The sequence below is a fragment of the Uloborus diversus genome, chromosome 10 (genome assembly GCF_026930045.1).
Source record: "Uloborus diversus isolate 005 chromosome 10, Udiv.v.3.1, whole genome shotgun sequence".
NCBI classification, from domain to species: domain Eukaryota; kingdom Metazoa; phylum Arthropoda; class Arachnida; order Araneae; family Uloboridae; genus Uloborus; species Uloborus diversus.
In genome coordinates, this window is record NC_072740.1 from 34,947,884 (window position 1) to 34,960,297 (window position 12,414).

The window sequence follows — 12,414 nt, forward strand, 5'->3', positions numbered from 1 at the left end:
CATGCAAAACATTTTTCCCATTTGTCTTAAGTGTCAGTTGCTGCCAAACAGAATTTGACTGAGGGTAGTGTGTAGTGTTTGTTTTTTTTTCCAGGAAAATTATGGAACAATTGCAGCATCCCAAGAAAAAATTGGGGAACGCATATTGTCACCTCATAGCAACAGTAAGACATCTAATCCCAGAAACAGCAGTAAGATATCCTTATTTTGTTTGTTTTTTTCAAGCATAAAATGCACTCAATACTGTTGGCACACTCTGCATATCTATCTATAATTCACTGTCACATTTTTCTTTCTTTTTTACAGTGAGTAGGTTGCTTTAGAAGATGATCCCACTTTTCTGTCTCTAACTTCTGTTTTCTTAGAGATGGTGGTGGTGTTTGAGTGGGAAAAAAAATGTTGCCTAAGATGTATCAAGGATTTTTGAAAGAACAGGGCTAGAGGGTGCTTTTAGGAGATTCAGAAATACCTGACACACTAGTTTCAAAAATAATATTTAAACTGATAAATTAAATTTTATGAGCTAAACAACAATCATAGTGTAACAAACTTCAATTCTTTCAGTGTATATCATGATTAATGTTGATATTTAAGTCAAAGTACAATAGTAGGTTAGAATATTTGAAAACTTGCTTGCAGAAATTCAAATCACAAAACATTATTTGTTAGCTATAGTGAGTGGTACAAGAACAAGCAGTCAATTCTCCCTGAACTGTTTTCCGGGAGTACTTTTTGACTACTTCATTATATTCTATCACATGAACAAAGCCAAAATCTTGGTACACAATATTGCCTGACTATTCTACAGTACCCATAGCAAGAAAAAAATATAAAGTAACTGCACACAACTTGAAACTATCTGCAGATAAGTATCTACAGTAAAGTTATACAGTGGGTGGGTAAAATTTTTAATAATACACACAATGCTTATTTAGCTTTCAATCATATCTATGAAAGCAAGAGGGGAACTTTTTCATTAATTTATCTACAGATGTAAAGATAACCAATGTTTAATATTGATATTAATTAAAAACTTTTGGGCAATGTATCTGCATAGCAGCAAATGTATCGGTGCACTGCTTGTGCAATAACATTATCTTGCTATGACAGTACTCTTCTTTCATATATATATATATAAATATGTATCTTAATTCTCATAGGTAATTTTTTTTACTGTGGGTAAACGATTATTTCCTTAGTACTTCAAACTTCATACCGTATTACACTGCATTACCCAGCATGCCGGAAAAAAGCAAGGCTGACCAGCACGCCGGGAAATTCGAATTTTCCGCCGGATAATTTGAAGTTTATTTTGCAACAAAACAAAAGAAAATTTTCACATTCAGTTCCAATTGTGTATTGCATACAATATGCGCTTGTTATGTATGGTATGTCATGATTAACGGATATAATTATATGCCAATAAAGTAATCAATTCAGAAGCAATTATTGTTACTACAATTTGTTTATAATTTTTTTAAATAAATTATTTTAGGTTCCTTTTAGAGAGGTGAGTTTAATTTTTATTTATTGAACAACTATGGTAAATTCTTTAGCACTGGCTTAGGAGTGGTAATTTAACACTGGAATGTTTGCTTAGTTTTAATTTAATTTTTATAAAGTTATTTGTTATTTAATGATATTTTTTTTGTTAAAATAACAAGTGACATTGTTACTTAATATTTTTACAAAATTAAACTTCATTAATACTAATCAGATATGTATAAAAAATATATATTTTTATAGTATTATTTTTTCCTAACCTTGTTTTTTCCGGTATGACGGGAAAGGCCAGGCTTGTATTATTGAAAATCTGGCGATCCCCGAATTTTGCGGCATGCCAGATAATGCGGGGTAATAAGGTATGTAAAGCATCATTAAAAAAAAAAAAACAGCACTATCGATGGGAAGAAAAAAAAATCATACTTTTACTGTTTTTTTAAAAATAACTAATAAAAAAAATCACTGTGCTTAATAGCAAATGTCTACTTGCATTGCCAAAGGCATGCATGTGCCACCTAGGGAAGTGCAGTAACAGCAAAAATACTATAGCTGCAAGAAAATTCATTAATTTTTAAAAATAAAATTACTTCTATTCAATATTTTGCTTAAGCCATTGATTATGAGTAGCCTCAATGCTTTACGTTTGCTTAGAACTATGTTTTAGTTCAACATCTTACGTGGTTAATTTTTAATTGTTTAATACCATTTTATAAGGAATTTCTCTGTTCTAAGGTGACACAAGAAAATGAAATATTTAATGACTAGGGTTCCCACTCCAAAATGGAAATCAAAATAAAACACCCTATTTTCTCCAACTATATGGTGATTTTTTTCGTATTCTTCGTAAACCATAATATTTTCATAGTTTATCCGTTTATGTATCATCAAACTTTATATGTAGTTCCTCAAGATCCCAAAAACAAATGGACAAATACAAAAAATATTAAAAAAATAAAATAAAATGAAAAAAAAAATGGACAACAGGGAAAATGAATATTAAGAGTAAAAATGAAAAATTTAAGCTCAATGCAGGATAGAAGATCTATGATTTAAGAATCATCTACAGTGGTTTGGTGGAGCATTTTGGGATTTTGAAGAGCAATGCAATATGTTGTTTAAAAATCATTAAAAAAAAAAAGATTTAAGGTTTGCTTCTAATTTTATAATCATTTCAAAAATTGCATGAAACTATTATTGGAATTTAACTAATAAAACATTTTTAAAACTAAATTCAAGCAATAAGTGTAAAGAACTTTGATTTCCCATATTCACGCATGTGTAATCATAGCGCTAATATAACAAACTGTAATAAGAATAGAAAAGACTCAATAATATTAAGAGTTTTGAAGTTAGTTAAAGTTTCAAACTTTCAAATTATTACTAAAAAATGTAATACAAAGGAAGGGCCCGGTAAGAGAAAAATACATCGGTCTGTAAAAATCCCAACAGAAAAGACGGGTACTTGAACACAGAGGCAAAAATATCGCGATCATCAGCTGTATGAAACAGAGTAATTAAAATATTATTAATAATATCCAACATGATTTTCAGAACTTTTGAGTAAAGTAAAAAAAAACGAGTTGATGTGTGCAACACATGACTTCCTTTTACACCAATTTAAAGTTATTTCCCCATTATTGGCAATTTTAATGTGATTTAATAGTTAACTCTCTAAATATCACCAACAATGGCCAAATGGAAACCAGATTTTGAAAAGATAAAAAAAAACTTGACAAAAATCGCCAAATTTGTCACCAAGTTGGCGACCAAAAGCTTGGTGATATGTTGCAGAGTGCTTGCATAAATTATAACACCACTTGAGTTTGCATTGAAATTAACATTGTTTTCCCCCCAAAATGGAGTAAAACACCCCCTTTGGAACATTCGAAAGCAACCGAAAAGGGAGGTGCACAACTAGACCCCACTAGGAGTCTACGTACCAAATTTCAACTTTCTAGGACATACTGTTCTTAAGTTACACGACATACATACGCACATATGCACATCCGCACATACATACGTACAAACGTCGCAAGAAAAGTCATTGTAATGAACTCGAGGAATGTCAAATTGGATATTTCGGGTGTCTATACATTCTTAGGTACTTATCCGCGTGTGGTCGGGTTTAAAAAAAAGCTCAACATTAATTCGGGGATGAGCAAAATGGAAATTAAGGCCAAATTTTGAGTGAAATTTTTTTTCGCGAATCCTTTTTTGTAAAAGGAAGTAAGTACTTCCTTTTCTGTAAAAGGAAGTAAACACTAAGAAACATATCTGGTTTGGGGTAATTTTGGCAAATTTGTATCATTCTTTGCTGGGTTTGATCTCAATGGTTGGTTTATAGCAGTTTTTAAAAGCATTTTTAGAATGTTTAGCAAGTTTTGTTTGGGAAAAAGAAAAAAAAATCTTTCGTGTCCAAATCAAAAGAAATTTCAGGGAGGATAACTTTAGAGGTTTGCCAATTGAAAATTATAATTTCCTTGATATTTTGAGAAATTTTTTAAATACCCTGATTTTTTCCAGAAAATAAAATTTCCCGGATTTCCTTGTTTTCAAGGCTGTGTTTACCACCCTGAAAAAAAAAAGCATTAAAAAAAAATCAGCTTTGAAATATATTTAGAAGAGAGAAGCTAAAATCCTGGCTTCATCAAAAAATGACCAAAATTTGCTTTTTCAAGAGTTTACTTTCAGAATTTTTTCCGCAAAGAGCAAGAACATATCAAAAGACAGCTGTCCATCAAATGGCTAGAGATTTCCCAGATTTTTCTCCCAAATTCCTTGATTTCCCCTCAATCATAAAATTCCCTGATAATTTTCCATCTGTGGTCACCCTGAATTAGTTTGTGAGAAATAGAGTCCAGTATTTCTGACAATATACACTGCAAATGCTCCAACGGTTCATCAAGTAAAAGTAATAAATGACAAATTGAAACAAAACAATGTATGTGATATGTTCCAATGCTTTAGTATAAAATACAGTTAAACTCTGTTAATACGAAATCATGGCTAAAACAAACATTTTGTTGATTAAGTTTGGTTTACTATTAACTACATCTTCACGGAAAAAAAATCCCTGATTCAATACTTTTTTTTTTGATACTTTGTGTCATTGTAGAAAGCTCGCCATACGTTCCTAATCCTTTGAGTAACTTCCTACCCTTCTTTTAGTAGTCAAGTGGTGACAGCAATTCTACCTTTTCCACATGGCACTGAAAATTTAAACTGAGAATAACTGTTGTCAATGCAGTTCCTTTCTCGTTGTTCCTGAGTTCAAGCTGGTTAGCTCTCAAAGGGCGGGGCTGTTGTTAGAGCCAAAGCATTTCTCCACCTATTGCTAGCTATTCTGAGAATGAAAGGTTTGAAACTCACTGTTGCTATTTTACCTTTGAATAGGTAGGTCTACTTAGGAATAAAAGTATATCTTTTCATTTGGGTATTGCCACCTGTTGCTTTCCCCTGCTTCATTATCACATTTCTTCGAAGAGGTTCTTCTGTTATCACTAATACAATTTAACACAATAAAAATGCCTGTCTCACATATTTTATTCTCCCTTAGGACACCAATAAGGCAGATTATTTCATGTTGTAATTCAGCTAATCTTTTCTGGTTCATGAAAGAAAAAAATCCGTCGTATTTATCCTGACAGTCTATGTTTCTTATAAATTAAATGCTGATTTTTCTGGTAATCCTTTAAAAGCCATAAAAAGAAAAGCACTATCAGCTCGTGAAACGTTAAACATATAAAAGATTAGCAATTTATGTGATACAACATATACATACATAGTAAATTAATATATATATGCATTTTTTCTTTCCCATTTTACATATTCACGATTGTTATAAATAACAGCTACCAACAAATTCGTGGATTTTTCACATTTTGTATTAATCGAGTTCAACTGCACATAATTCTGAAACCTTTTAGTAAGTTCTACTTAATTATCTAACCATATAACAAAGAAAATAAAGAATTCTTTGATTGTTAACAAAATAGATGTGGAAACAAATACATTAAATGAAATTAATTTAAATTCAGCAAGATTTTTAATGAGTACTACATACAAAATGCGAAAATGCAAACCTTTTGCACAAACAACAAACAAATGCATAACGTACCTTGCTAAGGATAATTTCTGGTGCTAGGTATTCTGGAGTGCCACAGAGGGTCCATGTCCTACCTTTAACTCTCTTGGCAAAACCAAAATCTGTCACCTATTAGCATAAAAGAAATTTAATACAGGCAAAAAATTATGAATTCTTTTGACAGGACAAATAATGTTCAATCACTAAGTAGGCAAGGGCGATTGCAGCAACATTTTCTTGAGATTGAATTTAAAAAAAAACTGAATTTTTGACATCCTGATGACATTTTTGAAGGGGTCCCAAAAAATGTTTCGGACTTCAAGTCAAAAAAAAAAAAAAAAAAAAAAAATCACAGGCCATCTTTGATGACGTTGGAGAGAAAAAATGGCACTCGAAAATCTTTCCAGAAAAAGTTTTGGAAATCAAATTTCCTAAAAATTGCAATTTTTGAATATCTTTAATACGCCTAGAAAGAAAAGGGTTCAGGGTCCCCACCCCCCTGATTGTTCCTCTCACAATTTTTTGATATTAAATTTCAAGAAACACAATTCGAGACAACTTTTGATGACATTAGAGGAATGGAAGAGGGATGTGGGAAAGAACTCCGGATCTGTTTCAGAACTGAAGACTGAAACATTCATAATCAACATATGTAACCAATAAATCGTCGCCTAGAGCAACAGTAAGGCATCTAATCCCATGAATAACAGTAAGATCTCTACTGTTGCTTTGAGGTGATGGTATGAAGTAAAGAGCGAGTACTAAAATCAATCCCTCCTGCTTAAAAAATTACTGGACACACTTGTCAGTAGGATAGATGTAACCAGCAGGAAAGTAAATTCCTTACAATTGATATTTGAAATACACAAGGTAGGATTGTATTTAACAAATTAGTAGTTTTAAATTTTTTTTCTTCCTTTACTTTGTTAAAATGAGGATATATGTAAAAATGGGTATGTTTTTGAAGTGAAAAGTGCAAAAACCTCAAATGTTCTGCAGAGATTTACATTACAATTGCTCAAAAACAAATTCTTCAGATGCACATTACATAATATAAATTAAAAAAATAAGATGCATAAAAATCTAACCAAAACTTTTGCATCTATTGAGTAAAAAGACATAACAAAGAAAGATAAAATTAAGAATGAAACTGAAGTGAACACTTATTCCCCCCCCCCCAACAAAAACTTAGGTTTTTCAGATAACAATAACTGATGTTATTTTACACTATGCCAAGGTAACTGAAAACAGCATGATCTCATGCTCCCAATTCAGAATGACTGCCTAAATGCATTGCATCCCACAGATTGAGCAACACTTTTTAAAGATCAAAGAAGCTTTTCTACAGCACCATTTGAATGTAAGTATCATTTTAAGTTAGTAATTGAAGAACGTATCATAAAGATCCCAGAAGAGCCAAATAACAGATGGGGGGGAGCTCCAGGGACTAGAGCTCAGGGCAAAAAAAATTCAGAGTGTCAAAATTTGAGCACACATCAATGGCATAAGACAGAACAACAGATACAAAAAGTAGCAGGAGAGAGATACTTTTCCAGTAGTTCATAAGCAGCAGAAATTTAAATATGATATTGGATGAGCCTTTCTTGAAATTAAATATTAAAACAGTTTTCATTTGAAAATTTAGTATCTTATGAAAAATGAGTCATTACAGGGAAGAGGGGGGGGGGATCCTGTATTTCACATCCACTGGAGCTCCAATATAAAATGATTAGACAAAATGCTAGAGATTTCAAGCAGAAACAATTGAAGACAGTAACTTGTAACATTTCATTGTAATGAATTTACTATGAAGGAAACTCTATGCAACAATTTACATAAAGTATAGCAAATATATTTAAGTAATGAAATGCAATGTTAGTAAATTTAAAACTTGTAAAATCAGCTTGTGTAAGAAGTAACAGTCAAAGTACTTTTAAAATAAATTAAAATCATTTTAAAATAATTTCAATTTTTAAAACAGTCGGACCTTGATATGAGGTCACCCTGCATATAAGGTCACTTTTCTTAAGTCCCGGTTAGGGTTTTTAATCCTGAACTCCCAATCCGGCTTGATTTTTAGCAGGATTAATCCCACAGGATGCAGAGCAAATTCCAGCAAGATTTCCAATCCCACAAACAATTTCAATGCAATAGTTCTCAAACTTTTGCCATTCATAAACAATATTTTCAAAAGTGTTCGCTAAAACTTGAACCACTTTCCTTGTATCTCTGTAAGAACAGCAGGAAAAACTTTGGGTCTCATATGATGAATGGTGGGTTTACCATTTAAGAACACAATATAAATAGAGTATATCTTCCTGCGAAAGAATTTGGTTTCTCATTCGAGGTTTTAGTTTCATATCTTTTACAATAGCGAAAATGCTTAAAAATTATAAACATTTTCAAACACCATCACAAAGAGAAAGTATTATAGATTGCAAAACACTCTGGAGGAGCTTAAAGGCAATGATAGAACACTTCTGTAAGTTTAAAAAATACACTCAAAACCTTCAACTTACTAAAAATGCACACTACTTTTTTTGGAAGAAGAAAGTAATTGAAAACCTAACATTATACTATATGTTCCTTCTCTCTGTAGAAATTGCCTGTCAATATTTTGCCATCGTTTTAGTCCGAAACTTGCAGTCTTTGAGCAAAACCTTACAATCCTAAGAAAAAAAGGCGATTTTGAGGATCTTTTGTTAAACGTTCACAGTTATTAAATCTCAACAAAACCAACTGCAGTGGAGCTACTTGTGTTTTCATCAAGCGCATTGTTTTTTGCACAAAAATCCCTTCCTATTCTATACAAGCAATGGTTCGTTAAGATGCATTATTCTTTTTTTTAGCATACTTTTGCATACCAAACAATCGTCGCTAATTGGGAAGTGACTTTGTAGCAATCAACTTTGTGTACAGAATTCGAGAAAACCAATTCAAATAACAAAAGCAGTCCTTCTTAAAAAGCACAACTTTATTTGACATTAAAATCAAACTTTTGGAAGAATATATGCAATCTTGCGGCATTGGTTCCTTACAATCCCGAAATCCTGCGGGATCGAAATCTATGTGGGATTGGGAACCCTAGTCCCAGCTCATTAAATAGGAATTCTATGTTACGTATTATTGGATATATGGTCAGGTTATAATACAGTAATCAATCATAAGGTCACTTTTGTCTGACAGAATAAAAGAATTCAGTGAATTCTCTGAAAGAATTCAGTGCCTAACAGATTCACTTCCAAAGAGAGCTTTCTTCAATATACGATCATTAAAAAGGGACGAGGTCATTTCTTCTACTAACGTAGCATGAAGTGCAGATAATGCAGTAGAAAGTGATACTAAAAAATGAAACAGTAGCAGAAGCACTCAGTGCCTACATGTCTTAAGACATTTTTATACTAGCCATGTAAAAGAGCTAAAGGAAATTTTAAGAAAATATAGAAACCAATGCATTTAAATCAAAGAAAAATTGCAATATTCCTGTATTACTGATAATTTCTAGTAAGATGAGTTGAGCATCAGTACTTAGCTTGGGCATATTTGTATGCAGCTTTACTCCAAATGAAAATTTTCAACATAATTTGAAATTTTCTTATTGATTCTGAAATTATAATGGATTTCAATAGATTTAATTACAACCTAATAAACTGATATATTTGAAAGTATTTAATTTGGCAAAACATTTGTGTATATACATGTGAATTCATTAAAAAATATATATGAATCAGTTATAAAGTCATCTCGCTTATAAGGCAAGTTTCGCGAAGTCCTGAGGAGTGACCTTATATCGAGATCTGACTGTATATTTAACATTGAATATTATTACTTTTGAACATTTGAAATGTTTTTACAAGAACTTACTTTAATGTAGCCTTGCTGATCAATTAATAGGTTTTCAGGTTTTAAATCCCGATAAATCAGATCTAAACTATGCAGATACTCAAATGCAAGAACTATTTGTGCAGCATAAAACCTTGAATGAGGTTCACTGTGAAATATAAAGATTTCAGGTACAGAAATAGAATTATATATAATACATACTGTAATATGAGTAAGATTGCATGCAAAAAAGAAAACTAACAACAAAACTAACGTTCAGTATTCTCAATAAGTAGTTTAACTAATCTATGTCTATAAAAACAAAATTCACGGAGAATAGGTAGGATGAATAATAAGTAATCGAACTATAAAAATATTTTACAGCTTCTTAATTTTTCTAAACAAAACATTCTACATAGCTTAGGCATAAAAACCACGACTTATCATGCATGACTTTTGTAAAAAAAAACATGCAAAAACCAAATCCAACTTCATGCAAAATGCAGAGCAGTTTAAAAGAAGGCAAACCCCCATATGATAATACTGCAATACAAAATAAGCTTTAACTACCTAAATGATCAACTTACTATGTGACAAGATTTTGATGAATCAGATTGATTTTTATGACAAAGTGCATAAACGAACTGAAACTGTAATAATATTGGTCCAATTTAATATATTTATTTGCACCCTATGCAAAAGCACTTTTGAACTTTCTATATAATTTTATCAGGGCTCCTGCATACTTATGTTTTAGGCATGTAACATTTTGTTTTTAAATTACTCATTTTTTAAAATAGTGGACTAAAGTTTTGTTTCCCAAAATTTTGGAAAAAAACAGAAAAATGAAATGTGTACCAAAGTAAGAGTTAAATACAGTTATAGAAATTCACTGAAAGATGCTATCTACCTAAATTAAGCATTCTAAGTTCAAATAATTGAATCAAAGTTTAAATACCGTCTGATAGTAAAAATATTTTATTAAGAGTATTAATTTTATTTTAGTAATTTTTGCTTGAAATTTTGTTGTGAGTAAAGAAAAAGTAAGAGGAAATCTATATTTTATATATAATTTTGTATATTTTTGCATGTAACTTAATACTAAAGAAAAGAGTGTCAACTATATAAGAGGAACAGAGGGGGGGGGGGGGAGAGGTGAGAAAAATTTGTCTCTCAAGAGATTAAGAAAGGGAAAGGGATAAAGAATTATTCCCTTTCTTTCACTTTCTTTATTGATTTGCATTTTCTAAAAACTGTTTTAGTCATTATTAATGTAGCCCATGTATTGTACATAAGTAATTGAAATTGGAATCTCTAATAATTAAATGCAGTTTATATAGTTATATTTACATAAGTGATAATACATTTTAATTGCTAAAAAGGTAACTGAATATCATAATCAGGAAAACATTATGTGAGTTATCTTCATAGAAGAATTTTGGGCAATCAGAACACATTATTTTTGAGAAAAACATTCAACATATTTAATGTTAAGTGCATTATTTAAGAGGAGAAAAAAAAAAGTACTTTAGTTCAGTACAGGAAAACTCCTGTTGAATCTAGAATCAATACTAAGCTTAGGAGTTATTTCATGATTTTTTTGAAGCTAATTTTACCTGTTGAGAGTAATAAAATCATGTGGGAAAAAAACCATTCAGTTCAGTTATGCATTAAATGCAGGTGAACACTATTACTTTGATATAAATGTAAGTAATAAAATATGTGACATCAAAAAGCTAATAAAGTTTATGCACCTTGATTATTTGAAAATTTATAACTGACAACTATTAACTGAAGAGAGTCCAAGCTATAACAGTTTCAAACTAAAGGGCTTACTCTACAAAAGTTCTACAGAAAAGAAACTAAAAACTTTCCAAAGTAAACACTAAAAGAATAAAGGTGCATGCATCCATTCCCATAAACTGCATACACCTTACCTAAACCTTCCACTTTTCCGCAGATGAGAAAACATTTCCCCTCCTGGCACATACTCTAATACCATATATAAGTTAGAAAAATCCTGAAAAAAAAAGGAGAAAGATAAATTACAGGATTTTTTTAAAAAAGTCCACATACAACTTACCTGAATCGACCTATTCTCCGAAGGTGTGAAAACATTTCACCACCAGGAACATATTCAAGAACCATGTACAAATTAGAACTGTCCTGAAAATTAAAAGCATCTGATCTTTTTACGAATCTAAGCACATGCAGTGAATAGGTATAGACTTATAAGTGGATATGAAATTTTTTTTTTAATGTTCTACTGTTTCCTAGCTTATACTATGCATAATGAATATTTTAACTAAAGTATATTTGAAATAATGACACAAAATGCAAAATTATAGCATATGCAAAAACATACAATAAAAAAAGAAAAAAATAAATTACTAATAATAATTAATAGTTTTAACGTAATAGTAACATAAGAATCTGTTACAACAGAACAGAAAATATAGCACAATGGTATAACATGCCAAAGAAAAGAAATACCAGTTGAAGATAAGGATATCAATAAGTAACAGTATTAAAAAAAAAGGAATTAAAAGAAAAACCAAAATATTTGAATTTGTTTGGATCTCATTAAGTGTTTACAATCAAGGCTTGCAATTCTAAAATAATATTATTTCATTATTTTTTTAAAACAAACTTTTTCACTTTTTGTATTTCCATGTTCTCTAGTTAATTTTGCCATACTTCTAAAAGTTATTGCTTCACATAACTTAGAGACAATCTTAAGCTCTTTATTCACACTAAACATTATATGAAAAGAGCACTGATAAATCGGAACACTTTAAAACTACCATAATACAAAAAGCAATGCCCCCCCCCCCCCCCAAAAAAAGAAAGAACAACCTATGCAGTAAAAAATGTGTACAATTGTAATATTAAAAGTAAACAAGTAAAAAAATAAGGAACATATAAACAAAAAGTAAATAAATAAAATCATTAATGAACAGCATAAAATTAGGCAGCATTTGCAGAAGAAAAAGACCTAGGTAATG

General features: G+C 30.8%; 1 protein-coding gene across 11 annotated transcripts in view; it reads right to left on the reverse strand.

The window, feature by feature from the left end:
- Positions 1–12,414, reverse strand: part of LOC129231789 (cAMP-dependent protein kinase catalytic subunit 1) — a 401,869-nt gene that overhangs the window by 11,844 nt on the left and 377,611 nt on the right. For 8 of the 11 annotated variants that reach the window (XM_054866159.1, XM_054866164.1, XM_054866165.1 and 5 more), the window contains 3 exons: positions 11,347–11,429; positions 9,452–9,578; positions 5,621–5,716 (listed from right to left, as the gene is read on the reverse strand). In XM_054866159.1, coding sequence (XP_054722134.1) covers positions 5,621–5,716; positions 9,452–9,578; positions 11,347–11,429 — 306 coding nt within the window. Of the gene's footprint in view, positions 1–5,620; positions 5,717–9,451; positions 9,579–11,346; positions 11,430–11,492; positions 11,576–12,414 lie in introns of all 11 variants that reach the window. The other 3 variants (XM_054866158.1, XM_054866163.1, XM_054866156.1) reach the window with 1 other exon arrangement.